The following is an 18,110-nucleotide window of genomic DNA, read 5'->3' as shown; positions in this document are numbered from 1 at the left end:
TTAAAAATAATTCAACCGATTTAACTATTCAAATTTACTTAAACTTGCTTTGATTTATAAAAACAAACTATATACTTGATACAGCAAATATAATTTTTATTTTTAATGACGTTTATTATTTGTAAAAACAAATTTTTTATTAAAATTTTTTATCACTTTTTATAAAATTTATTAAAGTTATGCATGCTTAAATAGCTCTAATTGAATTCAATCCTATTCGGAGATAGGGATTACATCAAACTTTTATTGCTACTTAATATAACATATAAGATGTTTATGTGACAAAAGATGAGAAGACATATAGGATTTTGCTCCTCTTTTACTGAATAATTAATCTTACCTCTTTATTTCCATTATCAATTACTTTATGCGACTTAACGATCCTCAGTTTTGGCTCTTTAAATCTGTGCTTATATGCTAAGTTATGTGAAAGATAGTTCTCAAAGAAAATGGAGGAAGAAAGAGGTAAAGAAACTCAAATCCTGACAATCCCTTTCCGTGGTCAAGGTCACATAAACCCAATGCTCCAATTATCCAAACTTCTAGCCTCAAAACGCCTCAAAGTAACCCTAGTCACCACCATTTCCACTCCCCTCACCACTCAAGGCTCAGCTGAAACCACCTCCATCAAAATTGAGGCTATTTCCGACGGCTTTGACGCCGGAGTTACACTCCAAAACTACGATGAATACATTGAACGTTTCAGAGTTGTGTTCCCACAAAGCCTAGCAAAGCTCGTTGAAAAGCTTGCATATTCAGCCTCTCCCGTGAAGTTCATCGTTTATGACTTGCACATTCCATGGATGCTTGACGTTGCAAGAGGGTTTGGCCTCGACGGAGCTCCATTTTTTACTCGGTGTTCGGCTGTAAATGCGGTTTATTATCATGTTCATCATGGGGCGTTGGAGTTTCCTGTGAAAGGATCTGTGGTTTCGTTGCCTTCGATGCCGCCGCTTGGATTTGATCATCTTCCATCGTTCATTTCAGAACCTGGCTCTTATCCATCTTTTCTTAACTCTATCTCGAATCAATTTTCAAATATTCATGAGCCAAAATGGACCTTGTGTAACACTTTCCTTGAGTTGGAAGATGAGGTATGTTGAAGACTCCCTAAACATAATATATATTATTCTGCATTTTTTTGACAAGTTATGTAATTTCTATTTGGGATTTAGCAGCACTTGGAGGTCACCATTTTCCTATTGAAGAGACAACTTTCTTACTGGGATATAAGAAAATTAATGAATTCATCAGATTCTTCAATATGAAAAACAAAGTTAGACCTTTTCGATACAAAAAGTGAGGTATTAAATTAATCATTTTGCTTTCTAAACAAACCATTATAATTGTATTTGTTTAGTAACTTCAATAAGAAATGCTGAAAGTTTGGTTGTGGTAGTTAAGTTGTTGACATCTCTAAATATTATTTGATCAGGTAGTAAACTCCATGGCAAGTGAATGTCCTATTAAAACGATTGGACCAACAATTCCATCAATTTACCTAGACAAGAGGTTGCAAAATGATAATGGCTATGGCCTAAGCCTTTTCAAACCAAAGACTGAAACTTGCAAGACATGGCTAGACTCAAAGGAAATAAACTCAGTAGTTTATGTATCATCTGGAAGTTTGGCAACCCTAGGGGAAGAGCAAATGGTGGAAATGGCATGGGGGCTGAAGAGAAGCAACTTTTTCTTTTTGTGGGTAGTGAGGGAATCTGAATTTGAAAAGCTTCCAAAAAATTTCCTCGAGGAAACATCTGAGAAGGGTTTGGTTGTGAGTTGGAGTCCTCAACTCGAAGTTCTTGCTCATAAATCAGTGCGTTGTTTCTTGACTCATTGCGGCTGGAACTCGAAGCTCGAGGCGCTGAGCTTGGGGGTGCCAATGGTGGCGATGCCGCAGTGGACGGATCAAACAACCAATGCCAAGTTTATTGAAGATGTGTGAGAGGTGGGGTTAGACTAAGAGCTAATAAGAAAAGGATTGTGAGCAGAGAAGAGACTGAGACTCGTATAAAGGAGGTCATGGAAGGAGAAAAATAAAAAAATATAAGGAATACGGAGAAGTGGAAAAAATTGGCTAAGGAGGCAGTAGATGAAGGTGGAAGCTCTGATAAAAACTTTGAGGAATTTGTTACACAGCTTTTATCCAATTGATTTAACTGATTATCTTCAAAAGAAGAGATAAATCTGATTCAAACTAGTTTGAATTGAGTTTATAATTTAATTTAAATGAGTCAATTTTAAACTAAAATTTTAACTTAATTCAATATGTAATAAAGTACGCAATAATATATAAGTAAAACTAAGATGAGATAACTTGTAATAAAGCTAAGATGCTATACAATTCACCTTGATACTGTCAACTCCACCAACAATTTGTTATTCGTCTTACTCAAATTGACCACCATTAAAATCTTCAACGAAGATGGGTTTGAGAGAAGATGAGGACACCGACAAAGACTGTTTCGTGGATTTTGTTTAGGGAAATTGAAGTTTTTAGCACTATTTTATTTCGTGTATACAAAAATGTCACCTATCCTAAAACTTTTACAAATATATCACAACAGTAATCACCTTTCCCAAAATACCCATGTTCAATATTTCATGCACAAATTCTCTCTCTTCTTCTCTGCAACTTTTTTTTCTCTTCTTCCTCTTCTTCCTCTTCTTCCAAGGTGATAAAGGAATCACTCTCTTTTCTTCCTCATCTTCAAAACAAAAGCAGGAAGGAAAATACTAAATTCTTCAGATTAAAAATTTTTCAAAGTAAAAATTAAAAAAAAAAGAAAAAAGTAATTCACAAAAAAACTTAACCACATCCACTGTATATGTCTTGGAGGAAATGACGATCGGATAAGCCATATAGCAATATTTAATTGGAAAAAGAAAAAAAAAATTGAAATTTAAGGATTAAAACTGAAAAAAAAAAAAAAAAGTGAAAGTTGCTGCTGGGTTTTCAGGGGTTGGTGTTAACGCCAACCCCTGAAGATATATACATATAAGCGTTGGTGACGCCAACCCTTATATGTATATATTATATACTATAATATTATAATATAATAATATAATATATTATAATTATATAATTAAATTATAATATTTTATAATATAATATTATATATAATATATTATATTATATATAATATAATTTTGTTACCAAGGGTTGGCGGCATCGCCAACCCTTGGTTTATATATATATATAATTATATATTATAATATATTAATACATATTATAATATATTTATATATATTATATTATAATATTATAATATATTTATATATATTTTATATATATTATAATATATAATATATATTATAATAATATAGTTAAACGCCAACCTGGCTTGTACATATAATATGTATATAATGTATTTATATTAATTAATATATATTATTAGATTATTATATTAATTTTATATATTATGTAAGATATTATATATAATTATAATTATATTATATATTATATAATATATATAATATAACATATTATATATATTTTATTATATATAATATATAATTATATATTATAATATAAAATAATATATATTATTATAAAGGTTGGCAGAAATAGTTGGTTTGTTAGCATTAATTTAGGTGGACCTATATTTTATAAACTAAAACTATTAGTGTAAGAAAGTTGGCCTTATTATACTTTAGGATGGACCCACCTTTTAATAAACTTAAAGCTTGGAGGAGGTAAGGGTTGGCGGAAACGCCAATAACGCTAAGGGTTGGCGTTTTCGCCAACCCTTAAAATAATATATATAATTATATTATATAATATAAATATATATTATAATATCATATAATATAATATATATATATATATTATTTAAATTAATCCAATCAAATCAAATTAATTTAAATTTGAATTAAATTAAAATTTAATTTAAAAAATTAAAAAGGATAGGTGTTCATATTTTTTAAACAAAAAAAATTTAATTAAAAAAAAGAGGGTCAACGCCAACCCTCTTTTTTTTATATTATTATAATATATAATATATATTATATATTATAATATATATATATATATTATTATAATATAATATAAATATATTATTATATATTATAATATTATATTATAATATATAATTATAATATTTTAATTATATATATTATATAATATATAATTATATATATTAATAATATATATATAATATTTTGTTTATTTGTCAAATTTCAACTAAGCAGCCAAACCTTTCAAATCAACTACAACCTTTTGACCTATTGAATTTTCCCTTGCAGTTTCTCTTCCTTCAGGGCTCCCACTTTTGACTTGTCGCAATATTTGCCATGCGCCTACAACTTTGACTCAGTCCAACTTATTTAAAGGGAGGTGCTATGTTTTAATTAATGTTAGCAAATGCCAACACGTCTTGCACACGGCATGTATCAAAACTTCACATAAATTAAGAATTTATATATATAAAAAATATATTCCACCTATTGATAAATAAAATAATATCATTTTAATAATTATTTAATATAAAATAAATTAAGTTATTTATCCAACTCATAAATCAGACCAAATTAAATTCTTTTTAATTTAAATTTGATTTAATTTAAAAAATAAATCAACTCTTTTCATTCAAACTTAACTTAAATTCAACCTAAATAAATTTAAATGAAGCCAATTCAAGGTGGTTTCAAGCCAATACAGATTGGGATTGAATCAATTTTGATATCAATTGCACTTAACCCATATTCGGTTGGCCTGCTGGTGAATCAATTTACAAATATTGAGAAACCCAAGTGGCTCTTCTGTAACAGTGTTGATAAGCTGGAAGAGGACGTAAGTTAAATTCTTTGCTCATATTTGTATACAAGTAAAATAGTACATTAACATCGAGTATTAATTTATATACTAATGATAACAATAACTATGTTATTATTTAATTTAGTGTTGTTTAATCTCTAATTAAAAATTATATAGCTACTTAGTAACACATTATTATTACTATACAAATTAGTATATTTTATTTGTAGGGGTAAATTCAATTTGATTTGAGTTAAGTCTAAGACTAGCTCGAAATTGGATCAAAGATATATAATGTTTGGCTCAATCACACCAATTGAAACTTTTTACGAAACAACATATTGACATCCGTGACTTAAAAGATTTATTTGGTTCAATCAAAGGTTGATCTAACCAGATTAGAGTAACTACCAAGTTATTTGAGTTTTAAAACACTAGCTACAACCGAAAGTCCCTATATATACAGGGGTGGATGTAATATAGTCAAGTTGAACTTGCAATTGACTTAAGTTCAAACTGAAAATGTAACATCTAATTCGAGTTTGAGTTGTTTTTAATTGATGAACAATATCATTGAAAGACCATTGATAATATAAACAATATCATCAAAAAGTGAATAATATTATTGAGGAGATCAACAATATCACTAAATACACAAATAAATTAATTTTAATCAAATTATCAAACTAGAATTCTAAATTCTTTGTCTCTTTTCTTGGATTTCTTCTGCATATATATGTAAGCAATGATGCTAAAAAGAATCATAGCAAGATTTTTGGCGTGATAATAATTGACTCAAATGACATAATTGAATGAATTAGAAATTATGTGAAAGTAATAAATTAAGTAAATAATTAGACACAAACCAATATAAACACTAAAGAGAAATAATATACAATTTCTATTAGTTCATCCAAAACACGGTTCAATATCTCTTTACCTCTATTGATACAATTATTTTATTTGCTATTGATCGAATTGTTATATCACTTATAAAAAAAAAATAATGTTTTTATATATTAAAATTCAAATCCCTAAGAGAAACCGTAGTATCATTCTTTTCCCTAAAATAAATTCTAAAGTAGCTCTTTATAGATTAAACATGAACCACTTACTTGCCTGAACAACAAGACCTACATCGTGCCTTATAGAACAATGGTTGTAAATTCCAACAATAATTTCACAAAAAATGTATCAAACACTAAAAAAGATACTTTTATGATGTTTTTCACCTTAGAGATTCAAATTAAAGAAAACATCGGATGAAAAATTGAGGTAACAAAACTATTTCTTACCGGGAGTAAAAACTAATCATTTTACTTTCAAATCAAAACAAAACAAATTTTTTTAATTGTGTTGATTTGATATTTTCAATAAAAAATACTAAAATTTTGATTCTTTTTATTGAAAAGTTTAAAAGTTGTATATTTCCAATAAAAAATCTAAAAATTATATACTTTTTCAATTTGCTAAATTCCTTTAATAAAATATATTAAAAGTTTGGTTGTTTTTATCATACAATTTAGAAGTTGAGTTCTTTTCGTAGAAAAATATAAGGTCAATCAATTCAACTGAAAAAAACAAAAAGAAACTTCTTCCTTGATCAGCAAGAAAAATAAGTGATAAATACGACATTATTACAACTTATGAAAACCAGTATTCACTCATTATTCATTTTTTTCATTATCTTCTTCATTGTTCTTTGCTTTTTTGACTCAACAATCCTCAGTTTTGGAAAGAAAATGGGGGAACAAAAAGCTAAAGAAACCCATATCCTGACAATCCCTTTCCCTGCTCAAGGTCATATAAACCCAATGCTCCAATTATCCAAACGTTTAGCCTCAAAAAACCTCAGAGTAACTCTAGTCACCACCACTTCTTCTCGCTTCACCATTCAAGGCTTAGCTGAAACCAGCTCCATCAAAATTGAGCCCATTTCCGACGGATTTGAAACAGGAGTTACACTCCAAAACGCCAATGAGTACAGTAAACGTTTCAGAGTTGTGTTTCCGCAAAGCCTGGCGAAGCTCGTTGAAAAGTATGAATGTTCAGGCTGCCCTGTTAAGTTCATCGTTTATGACTCGGCTATTCCATGGATGCTTGACGTTGCAAGAGGGTTTGGCCTCGATGGAGCTCCATTTTTCACTCAGCCTTGGGCTGTAAACGCGATTTATTATCATTTTCATCAGGGGAAATTGGAGTTTCCTGTTAAAGGATCTGTGGTTTCGTTGCCTGCGATGCCGCCGCTTGGGATTGATGATCTTCCATCGTTCATTTCTGAACCTGGCTCTTATCCATCTTTCCTCGACGCGGTCTTGAATCAATTTTCAAATATTCATGAGCCAAAATGGACCTTGTGTAATACTTTCCTAGAGCTGGAAGATGAGGTATGTTGAAGAGTCCCTAAACATAATTTTAGTATATTATTCTGCATTATTTTGAGGTCACCATTTTCCTTTTTTTTTTTTCTTTTCTATTGAACAATATCAAACTTCAAAATTTTCCAACCAAACTTTTAGGTACAAAATTTTTGGCCCAGTTGCTTTTCTATCTAAAAGTTTTTTGTGTTAAAGGACTAAATTTTCACTATTTTATATTAAAGGTATAAAATTAATTATAGAAAAATTTGAAATTTGATTCATTCAAAAAAATTTTATGTATTCAATTTCTTCGACATAAAAAACAAAGTTTGATTTTTTTAATTCAAAAAGTAAGATATCAAACTAATCATTTGGTTTTTAAAACAAAACAAAACAAGCAATTATAATTGTATTTGTTCAATAACTTCAATAGATTATACTGAAAATTTGTCCTTCAAACAAAAAGAATGAGCGTAGGTCGTTTCTAACTCTTATTAAAAGGCTAATTATTTTTTTTTGTTAATATATACTTTTACTTTAAAAAAAATTGAAAATTTGATTTATTCTATAGAAAAATCTAAAAATTGATTTTTCAATTAAAATATCTAAGAGTCAATTTCCTTCGTTACCAAAAAGGTGATAGTTAAGTTGTCGACATCTCTGAATATTATTTGATCAGGTTGTGAACTTCATGGCAAGTAAATGTCCTATTCAGACAATTGGACCAACAATCCCATCAATTTACCTGGACAAGAGGTTGCAAGATGATAATGATTATGGTCTGAGCCTCTTCAAACCAATGACTGAAACTTGCAAGACATGGCTAGACTCAAAGGAAATCAACTCAGTTGTTTATGTATCATTTGGAAGCTTGGCAGCCCTAGGAGAAGAGCAAATGGAGGAAATTGCATGGGGGCTGAAGAGAAGCAACTTCTTCTTCTTGTGGGTGGTGAGGGAACCTGAATTCACAAAACTTCCGAGAAATTTCCCCGAGGAATCATCTGAAAAGGGTTTGGTTGTGAGTTGGAGTCCTCAACTTGAAGTTCTTGCTCATAAATCAGTGGGTTGTTTCTTGACTCATTGTGGGTGGAACTCCACGCTGGAGGCACTGAGCTTGGGGGTGCCGATGGTGGCAATGCCGCAGTGGACGGATCAAACAACCAATGCCAAGTTTGTTGAAGATGTGTGGCAGGTGGGGGTTAGAGTAAGAGCTAATGAGAAAAGGATTGTGACCAGAGAAGAAATTGAGATTTGTATAAAGGAAGTCATGGAAGGAGAAAGATCAAATAATATAAGAAAGAACACTGAGAAGTGGAAAAAATTGGCCAAGGAGGCAGTAGATGAAGGTGGAAGCTCTGATAAGAACTTAGAGGAATTTGTCACACAGCTTCTATCTAGTTGATATGGTTGTTGGATTTGAAAACTTTAATTGATGCTCTTCAAAGTAGGGGTGAGCCTGATTCAAGCTAGTTCGGATTGAATCTATAATTCAATACAAATAAGTCAATTTTTAGTTAGAAGTTCAACTTAAAAATTCAACGTGTAATAAAGTATGTAATATTATATAAATAAAACTATACATATAAATAAATTATACAAACTTATTTAAATAAATTAAGGTGATAGCTTGTGATTGGTGATGCGATTATTTATTTTTCTCTCAAATAAACTTATTCAAAGAAAATATGAAATTGACAAGGAAAGGTAGTTATTAATTTTTATCCAATGATTTAATAGGGTATTTGGTTTAACTAATATTTTATTACTAAAAATGAAAGATTATCTTAAAGATAGATTATCTAAAAGATTATTTGGTATAAATTATTATTATATTTAATAAAATTTAGTAAAAATTAATAATTATAAATAATTATTGTAATTGATTAGAGTTAAGAAAATAATACTAAGATATTATTTTACTTAAATGTCTTTGAATATAATTATTTTAAAATATATTTTATATTACTTGTTATATTAATTAAAAATGAGAGTGTTTTAGTTATAAAAAATTAATAAATAAAAGTAAAAATATAATAAAATCAAGTTAATTTTGGTAATCTTTTAATACCTAAAGTGGAAGTGATAATCAGATTACTATCTATATTAACTACCACATCACCATTAGTTTATAAGATTACTGTGATATTTTATTATTAAAAAATCAATCAAAGTAATGTAAATAATAAAAAATATATTACCAAAGTAATTTTTTTATAATACAAACCAAACGGCCCCTAAAAGAATAATGAAATTATAGGGACACTTTCCCTAATATTTATCTAGCTTTGCTGGTTGAGACTTCAAGCCAATATTGATCAAGGTCTTTTGCATGTAGGGATAAATTCAAGTTAAGTCTAAATAAAAATCAGTTTAAGCTTAGTTCACATTTAGAATGTTTAGTTCAATTTTAAACTCATTCGAGTTGATGAACAATGTTGTTGGAGATGCCCCAAACTTGGCTCAACTTGAATCGAATCAGTCCTACATAAGCAAAGTCTTGGAAGGATAGGTATATTAACGATTTGTTGCAGAACTTGTATGTGCAAGTGCAACAGCTAGCTGGCGATTTTGCATCATAATATAATCAACTACAATTAATTACATATTGATGCATACAGATCAAATTCATCTTAGAATAAATTATAATTCATATACTCGAGCTGTTCTATTACATTTAAGTTCAAACTCGAGCTTGCTAAGTTAAAAAGTTCATGGTTCAAGCTTGAATTTGAGATAAATACATTGATTCAAGTTCTATTTAAAAATTTTACTTAAACCCCTTATTTACAATGCCAAAGAATAAGGTTTTAGGAATATAAATATAAAAAATTAAACTTACAAGGGTATATTAGTATTTTACTCAAATCATGAGCTCACCTAAATGATTGACAACAAATTTGAATTTAACATAACAATAATCAAATTAAGTCTGATTCAATACAAATTGAGCTACGAATAACTCGTAAGTGGTTTGACTTCATTGCATTCCTTTGTTGATATAAACAAAGACGGCAAGAAGTTTGTTTCTTAAACTTACCAAATTGGCTAATAGCAAGCTTGTGCTAAATTGACTAAAGGCTTTGTTTGACTTGTCTTACCAAATCAAGTTTTGTTGCTAAGTTTCTAGATAAAGTAAATCAACATCACTTTAACGTGGTGGAAACATATTAACATTAAATTAATTGAATTAAATCGTATATCGACTTAATGTGAGTCCATCAAGACCACTTTCCTAAGAGTAGCACATACTCCAAACGGACTGAATTAAGTTGTATACAACTATAAACATATTCGCTAGTTGTAAGAATTATTTTAGTCCATTTGATTCTAATTGTAATAGTATATTTGGATTTAGAGTCGCATTAGATAAATATTAAAACATCTATTTTAAGTGAAGAGCTTAAAACCTATAGATTTTGTTGTTAAAGGTTAGAAAACGTAAAGTGTGCAAGTTTCAAAGATCAATAAATAACCTAAAACAGTTATCCATACATTAGTATTTGAAATTTCATAAAACTGTAATGTCTTATGAGTTTAAAATAATTTATCAAGACCACTGTATTTATATGAAAAAGTTTGATAACAAATTTGTAATTCTATATTTGTACTAAATAATGTATTAATAGTTGAAAATAATTTGGAGTATATGATAATTATTAAAGGATGATCGTCTATGAATTTTGACATAAAGAAAATGGGTAAGTCAAATTACATATTAAAAATTAAAATCAAGTTGAATCGTTCAAAGAAACTTTCATCTCTGTCACAAAAGTATTATATTCGAAAGATTATAAAATGAGTCAATATGATAAATTACAAACTCATTGATACTCATGTGTCAAAAGGTGAATTATTGAACTAAGAGATGTGTCTCAAAACTCAAGATGAAAAAAAAGAAATGTCGATAGTACCCTATATGAATAAACAAATTGTACAAATTATATTAATAAAATTATATGTATAAATAAATTAGATAAACTTATTCATACAAACTGATATAGTAGTTTGTGATTAGGTGATACGATTATTTACTTTTTCACTCATTTCAACATTATCAAATCAAATGCTACTACATCAAATTATATGAATAAGTTTATATAATTTATTTGTATATATAACATTAGTCTAAATATATCATATGTGGTTTAAGCTCCAGCTAAGGCAAAATCCTATCCCCGGATGTCAGAATAAAAGGGGGTTTCCGTTTCCTTTCCTCCCCGGTTCGTTGACAAGAAAAGGTTGTCATTAATTTATGGTAGAGAATGACCGGATGCAATAAAGTATTTGGCCAAAATTTCTTAAATAATTTATTCAACCCCTTTTCTGGTCTTTTGTGCTTTGTTCGTTTTTCCTCGAAGGAACATAACAACGATCACTAACATAAATTTTGTTTTATTTCTGACAAATATTTTAATTCAAGTCCTATTCCATTTTGATAGGTTGAAATCTTTTAATTCAATGATTCAAAAGAATGATGAATTACACGGACACTTTCCCTCATATTTATATAATCCCATGAGTTGAGACTCCAGTCAATGGTAGGGAATTTTCCCTCATAAAAGTGCATTTGAATTAAATTTGAATAAAAATTAGTTTAAATTAGTTTGAATTTATAATATTCAGTTCAAATTCAAGCTATTTTAAATTGATAAATAATGTTGTTGAGATAAATAATATTATCGGATAGATATATCAGTGACAAAGCCTCAAACTCAAGTTCTAATTCAAATTTAGTTTAAATCCATCCTTAATTTCCCTCGTATTTATCCAGTCCCATCAGTTGAATTTCCTTGTCAACTCTTTCTATTTTCGATAGGGGATAACTCAACAGGTATGAGCTAAACTCATTTGGTTGGCTCAAGTTTAGCTCATTAATATTCATCGGGAATATTGTTTTCTGTTAACAAAGCCAGCCAGGTGCATGGCTTTGTTAAACTTCTTTGTGAGTCAATTTTTTGAAATACTTTTCGTAAGCTTGACGATGAGGTAAGTTTAATTTGATACATAAATCTATCTATTTAAAGTCAACTATATAATTAATACACGTGAACTTAATATTTAATAATAATATTATTATTAAAAAAATTATTGATAATATAAATAATATCATAAAAAAGAAATAATATTACTAATAGGACCGATAACTATACACCGCCAAATAAATATATAAATTAATCTTGAATTAAGTCATCAAAATATATCACTAACTCAGAAATCATCTCGCGGACACAGCCCTGCCTACTTGTATATTTATTTGTTTATAAAAGAATTGTTGACAGTCGGTCTCCTGCCAATTTATGAGATGTGTAAATCATGTTCTTTGTCTCTTTTCTTAGATTTTTTTTCTGCATATGTAAGCAATGACGCTAAAAGGAATCTACTGGCTTGCACATTTTCCCTTGTCAGTTCATGTTTCATATATATTACCTTAAACAAATAATATGAAAACTACGCGACAAAAAGTTGAAACAAATTTATGAAATATGGAATCACCTCATCATTTGACTTTCTAATATATTTATCATATGTATATAGTAAAATACTAATTACTATTCTTCTAAATGATCGCCTTTAATGTTATGTATAGTAATTTATGAATGTCCCTTTTTCATGCTTAGCTTGCTTAGTTGAATGTAAAGCTCAAATGTCAAATCATAAATCAAATATATAGTGCAAAAGTTGTTATCTTGATGGTCTTTATTGCTTCATTAACATCGATCATGTGCAAACATTGTGCCCATCGTTTTAAGTTCATCTGATTGATTAGACTGTTACTCATAGATAAAATTAGTTTTGATTATTTTAAAAACAGTTTTTACAATTAGATTGAATTTAACTAGATTAAATCAAATAATTTGGATATGTATATCATCAAATTGAATTTATTTTAAACTTAAAATAATTTAAATGATCTATTTACTGATAAATTATATGATATTATTTTCAATATTATTTTTAAATAACTAATTGATCTTATCACTAATCAAACAATTTGACCATCAGTTTCATCGGACCACTGGCTGTCACTTAACAACCCTGGTTGATACCACCACACTGCCATAATCGCCATCTATTCACCACTCACTACCAAAAATTACAAAGATGATATAAAGAAATCGAGATATAATTCTGTCAAAATCTTCCTTTGTTCAATTGATCAATGCTGTCAACTCCACCAACAATTTGTGATTCGCCTTGCTCGAATTGACTACCATTAAATTCTTTAACAAAGATGAGATTAAGGTGAAATGAGAACATCAACAAAAACTCCTCTGTCGATTTTGCCGATTCCACCAAGATGAAAAGATGAAATTATTTCGTCAAATTTGATCAAAGCCGCCAGACTACCACCTATTGACTTGTTGAATTTTCCCTTGAAGTTTCTCCTCCTTCAGCCCTCCGACTTTTGATTTGTCACAATTTTTCCTATGTCTGCACGCCATTGATTCAATTCAACATATTTTCAAAGGATTTAAATAAAATAATATTAGGATTGATTGCTCAACAAGTATGGAACATCTACAAAATTGACCGCCATTCAAAAATTTCCCTTATTCACTTGGTTTGAAAATTGGGTAGTGGAATTCTTACTTTTCAGAAAATATAAATTAAGATTGATTGCTCAACAAGTATGGAACATCTATCAAAACTTAGGTAAACAATCTTGGTTTTTCTTCCTCTAGACATAAGCAATTGATGATATCAAAACCCCTCTCATAGAATATTTGAATTAAATTCGAAAATAATTTAACTTTAAATATAATATGAGTCAATTAGAATTTGAATATTCAAATTGACTCAAATAAAAATAAACTCTATACTTCATTCAAATTTAACTTATTCAATTTATTCCAAGATAATGATTATATTAAACTTAATTTCGCTACTTGTTGCAACATATATGCACATATTTTATAAGTTGATGATATGACAAAGATGAGAAGGCATATAAGATTTTGCCTCTTCTTTTACTAATTAATCTTAACTCTTTATTTGTCTTCTAAAGAACAATTCAATGAAAACGAAATATTTTAATCTTTTTCAATCAAAATATGATATTATCAATATATGTCCGGAAGAATCATAGCAAATTTTTGGCATGATAAAAATTGACTCAAATGACATTATTGAATGAATTATAAAATGTATGAAATTAATAAATTAAGTAAATAATTAGTCACAAACCAATATAAACACTAAAAATAAATAATATGTGATTTATACTAGTTCATTTAAAACATGGTTCAACATCTCTTTACCTCTGTTGATACAATTATTGTATTTGCTAATAATCGAATTATTCTACCACTCATAAAAGAGAATAATGTTTTTATATATTAACATTCTAATCTCCAAGAGAATCCTAGTATCATTCTTCTTCCTAAAATAAATCTTAAAGCAGCTTTTATGGATTAAACATAAGCCACTTACTTACCTTGGCAACAATACCTACATCGTGCCTTATGGAACAATGGTTGTAAATTCCGACAACAATTTCAAGGAAAATGTATCAAAAACTGAAAAAGATACTTTTATGAAGTTTTTCATCTTGGAGATTCAGATTTAACAAAACAAAGGATGAAAAATTTACATAACAAAACAACCATGGGACATATCGTATTATCAGTGCAAATTTATTATTGAAAAACTAAAATTTTACAATTAAAAGGACTAAAGTCAAACTATTTTTTATTGAGAGTAAAAAACAAATCACTTCACTTTTAAATCAAATCAAAACAATCTTACTTTTTAATTGTATTTGTTTGGTATATTCAATAAAAAATACTAAAAGTTTGATTCTTTTTATTAAAAAAATTTAAAAGTTTCATATTTTTAATCGAAAATCTAAAAGCTCAATACTTTTTTAATTATATTTGTTTGATATCTTAAACAAAATATATTTAAAGTGTGGTTTCATTTATTATAAAATTTAAAAGTATAATTCTTTTCACAAATACAAGGTCAATCACTTCAATTAAAATAAAAAACTTCTTCCTTGATCAGCAAGGAAAGAAAAAAAGTGATGCATATGATACTATTACAACTTATGAAAAACCAGCATTCATTCATTGTTTAGTTTTGTCATTATCTTCTCCATTATTATTTACTTATTTGACTGAACAATCCCCAATATTGGCTATTTAAATTTGTGCTTATATGCATATGTTATGTGAAAGAGAGTCTGAAAGAAAATGGAGGAAGAAAGAGGTAAAGAAACTCATATCCTCACAATCCCTATCCCAGCTCAAGGTCACGTAAACCCGATGCTCCAATTATCCAAACGTTTAGCCTCAAAACGCCTCAAAGTAACCCTAGTCACCACCACTTCTTCTCCCCTCACCATTCGAGACTTAGCTGAAACCAGCTCCATCAAAATTGAGACCATTTCTGACGGCTTCGACGCTTTAGTTACACTCGAAAACTTCGATGAATACATTGAATGTTTCAGAGTAGTGTTCCCACAAAGCCTAGCGAAGCTCCTTGAAAAGCTTGCATATTCAGGCTCTCCCGTTAAGTTCATTGTTTATGACTCGCATATTCCATGGATGCTTGACGTTGCAAGAGGATTTGGCCTGGATGGAGCTCCATTTTTCACTCAGCCTTGGGCTGTAAATGCAATTTATTATCATTTTGATCATGGGAAATTGCAGTTTCCTGTGAAAGGATCAGTGGTTTCGTTGCCTTCGATGCCGCCGCTCGGGATTGATGATCTTCCATCGTTCATTTCTGAACCTGGCTCTTATCCATCTTGTCTTAACTCGGTCTTGAATCAATTTTCAAATATTCATGAGCCAAAATGGATCTTGTGTAACACTTTCCTTGAGTTGGAAGATAAGGTATGTTGAAGATCTCTAAACATAATTTTAGTATATTATTCTGCATTATTTTGACAAGTTATGTAATTTCTACTTGGGATCTAGGTCACCATTTTCCTATTAGAGAAATGTGAACTTTTTTTTTTTAATTGAAGATAACAAACTTTAAACTTTTTAAACCAAACTTTTAGATTTTTTTGTTAAAGGGGAGTAATTTTGCAGTATTTTTTATTAAAAGTATAAAATTAATTATCTGGATTCTAAAATTAAAAAAAAAAACTGTCTTATTTGTATTTATTCAATGTCTTTAATAGAAAATACTGAAAGTTTAATTGATTTTATAAGAAAATATGATAGTTCAATTCATTTAATAAAAAAAAATTGTATATTCAATTTCTTTAATATAAAAAACAAAGTTTGATTTCCTATTTGAGAAATGCCAACCTTTTTTTTTAATTTAATTGAAGATATCAAGCTTTAAAATTTTTCAGCCAAACTTTTAGATGTTTCTGTTAAAAATACAAAATTCATTACCTTGATTATAAAACAAAACGAAATAAACTATCATAATTATATTTATATAGTCTTAAATAGAAAATACTAAAAGTTTGATCACTTCAATTGGAAGATGAGGTATGTTGAAGAGTCCCTAAACATAATTTTAAACATATTATTCTTATCTTGAGGTCACCATTTCCCTTTTTTTTTTTTTTTTTCTATTGAAAAATATCAAACTTTAAAATTTTCCAACCAAACTTTTAGGTGCAACATTTTTGGAGCAGTTTCTTTTCTACCTAAAAGTTTTTTGTGTTGAAGAGATTAAATTTTTATTATTTTATATTGAAGGTACAAAATTAATTACCTTAATTTTAAAACAAAATAAATTATCTTAATTATATTTATTTGGTGTCTTTAATAGAGAATATTGCAAGTCTAACCTCTTCTATAGAAAAATTTGAAAATTTAATTTATTCAAAAAAAAATTATCTACTGAATAAAGCAAAGTTCGATTTTTTTTAATTCAAAAAATGAGATATCAAATTAATCATTTTGCTTCTAAAACAAAACAAAATAAAACAAATAATTATAATTGTATTTGTTCAGTAACTTCAATAGATTATACTGAAAATTTATCCTTCTAATGGGAAGAATAAGCGTAGATTGTTTTCGACTTCAGTTGGAAGGCTAGTTACTTTTTTTTTTAATATATACTTTTACTTTAAAAAAAATACTGAAAATTTAGTTTATTCTCATAAAAAAAATCCAAAAGGTGGTTTTTCAATTGAAATATCCAAGAGTCAATTTCCTTGTTAAGTTGTTGACATCTCTGAATATTATGTGATCAGGTAGTGAACTTCATGGCAAGTAAATGTCCTATTAAGACAATTGGACCAACAATCCCATCATTTTACTTGGACAAGAGGTTGCAAAATGATAATGATTATGGCCTGAGCCTCTTCAAACCAATGACTGAAACTTGCAAGACATGGCTAGACTCAAAGGAAATCCACTCCGTTGTTTATGTATCATTTGGAAGCTTGGCAGCCCTAGGAGAGGAGCAAATGGAGGAAATTGCATGGGGGCTGAAGAAAAGCAACTTCTTTTTCTTGTGGGTGGTGAGGGAACCTGAATTCGCAAAACTTCCGAGAAATTTCCCTGAGGAAACATTTGAGAAGGGTTTGGTTGTGAGTTGGAGTCCTCAGCTTGAAGTTCTTGCTCATAAATCAGTGGGTTGTTTCTTGACTCATTGTGGGTGGAACTCCACGCTGGAGGCACTGAGCTTGGGGGTGCCGATGGTGGCAATGCCGCAGTGGACGGATCAAACAACCAATGCCAAGTTTGTTGAAGATGTGTGGCAGGTGGGGGTTAGAGTAAGAGCTAATGAGAAAAGGATTGTGACCAGAGAAGAAATTGAGATTTGTATAAAGGAAGTCATGGAAGGAGAAAGATCAAATAATATAAGAAGGAACACTGAGAAGTGGAAAAAATTGGCCAAGGAGGCAATAGATGAAGGTGGAAGCTCTGATAAGAACTTAGAGGAATTTGTCACACAGCTTCTATCCGGTTGATATGATTGTTGGATTTGAAATTTTTAGTTGATGTTCTTCAAGCTAGTTTAGATTGAATCTATAATTTAATTTGAATAAGTCAATTTTTAGTTAGAGTTTCAACTTAAGA

General features: G+C 29.0%; 3 protein-coding genes across 3 annotated transcripts; all 3 read left to right on the top strand.

The window, feature by feature from the left end:
* The first annotated feature begins 449 nt into the window (after positions 1-449).
* Positions 450-2,094, top strand: LOC123221945 (mogroside IE synthase-like). The gene is made up of 2 exons (XM_044644937.1): positions 450-1,094; positions 1,436-2,094. The coding sequence occupies exons 1-2, from the start codon at positions 450-452 to the stop codon at positions 1,943-1,945; spliced, it is 1,155 nt and encodes a 384-aa protein (XP_044500872.1). The 3' UTR covers positions 1,946-2,094.
* A 4,308-nt stretch (positions 2,095-6,402) lies between these two features.
* Positions 6,403-8,707, top strand: LOC123220527 (mogroside IE synthase-like). The gene is made up of 2 exons (XM_044642774.1): positions 6,403-7,143; positions 7,796-8,707. The coding sequence occupies exons 1-2, from the start codon at positions 6,403-6,405 to the stop codon at positions 8,516-8,518; spliced, it is 1,464 nt and encodes a 487-aa protein (XP_044498709.1). The 3' UTR covers positions 8,519-8,707.
* Positions 8,708-15,267: 6,560 nt separating this feature from the next.
* Positions 15,268-18,110, top strand: LOC123221765 (mogroside IE synthase-like). The gene is made up of 2 exons (XM_044644672.1): positions 15,268-15,953; positions 17,279-18,110. The coding sequence occupies exons 1-2, from the start codon at positions 15,309-15,311 to the stop codon at positions 17,999-18,001; spliced, it is 1,368 nt and encodes a 455-aa protein (XP_044500607.1). The 5' UTR covers positions 15,268-15,308; the 3' UTR covers positions 18,002-18,110.

Source organism: Mangifera indica, chromosome 7 (genome assembly GCF_011075055.1).
Source record: "Mangifera indica cultivar Alphonso chromosome 7, CATAS_Mindica_2.1, whole genome shotgun sequence".
Lineage (NCBI taxonomy): Eukaryota > Viridiplantae > Streptophyta > Magnoliopsida > Sapindales > Anacardiaceae > Mangifera > Mangifera indica.
The sequence above is the reverse complement of the archived record's forward strand: the minus strand, read 5'-3'. Positions and strand labels throughout refer to the sequence as shown.

Bases quoted from the DNA above. Each gene is read 5' to 3' on its own strand.
- LOC123220527 (XM_044642774.1), top strand. From the start codon at position 6,403: ATGAAAACCAGTATTCACTCATTATTCATTTTTTTCATTATCTTCTTC. The intron at 7,144-7,795 runs GTATGTTGAAGA...TTATTTGATCAG, and splicing joins TCCTAGAGCTGGAAGATGAG to GTTGTGAACTTCATGGCAAG.
- LOC123221765 (XM_044644672.1), top strand. From the start codon at position 15,309: ATGGAGGAAGAAAGAGGTAAAGAAACTCATATCCTCACAATCCCTATC. The intron at 15,954-17,278 runs GTATGTTGAAGA...TTATGTGATCAG, and splicing joins TCCTTGAGTTGGAAGATAAG to GTAGTGAACTTCATGGCAAG.
- LOC123221945 (XM_044644937.1), top strand. From the start codon at position 450: ATGGAGGAAGAAAGAGGTAAAGAAACTCAAATCCTGACAATCCCTTTC. The intron at 1,095-1,435 runs GTATGTTGAAGA...TTATTTGATCAG, and splicing joins TCCTTGAGTTGGAAGATGAG to GTAGTAAACTCCATGGCAAG.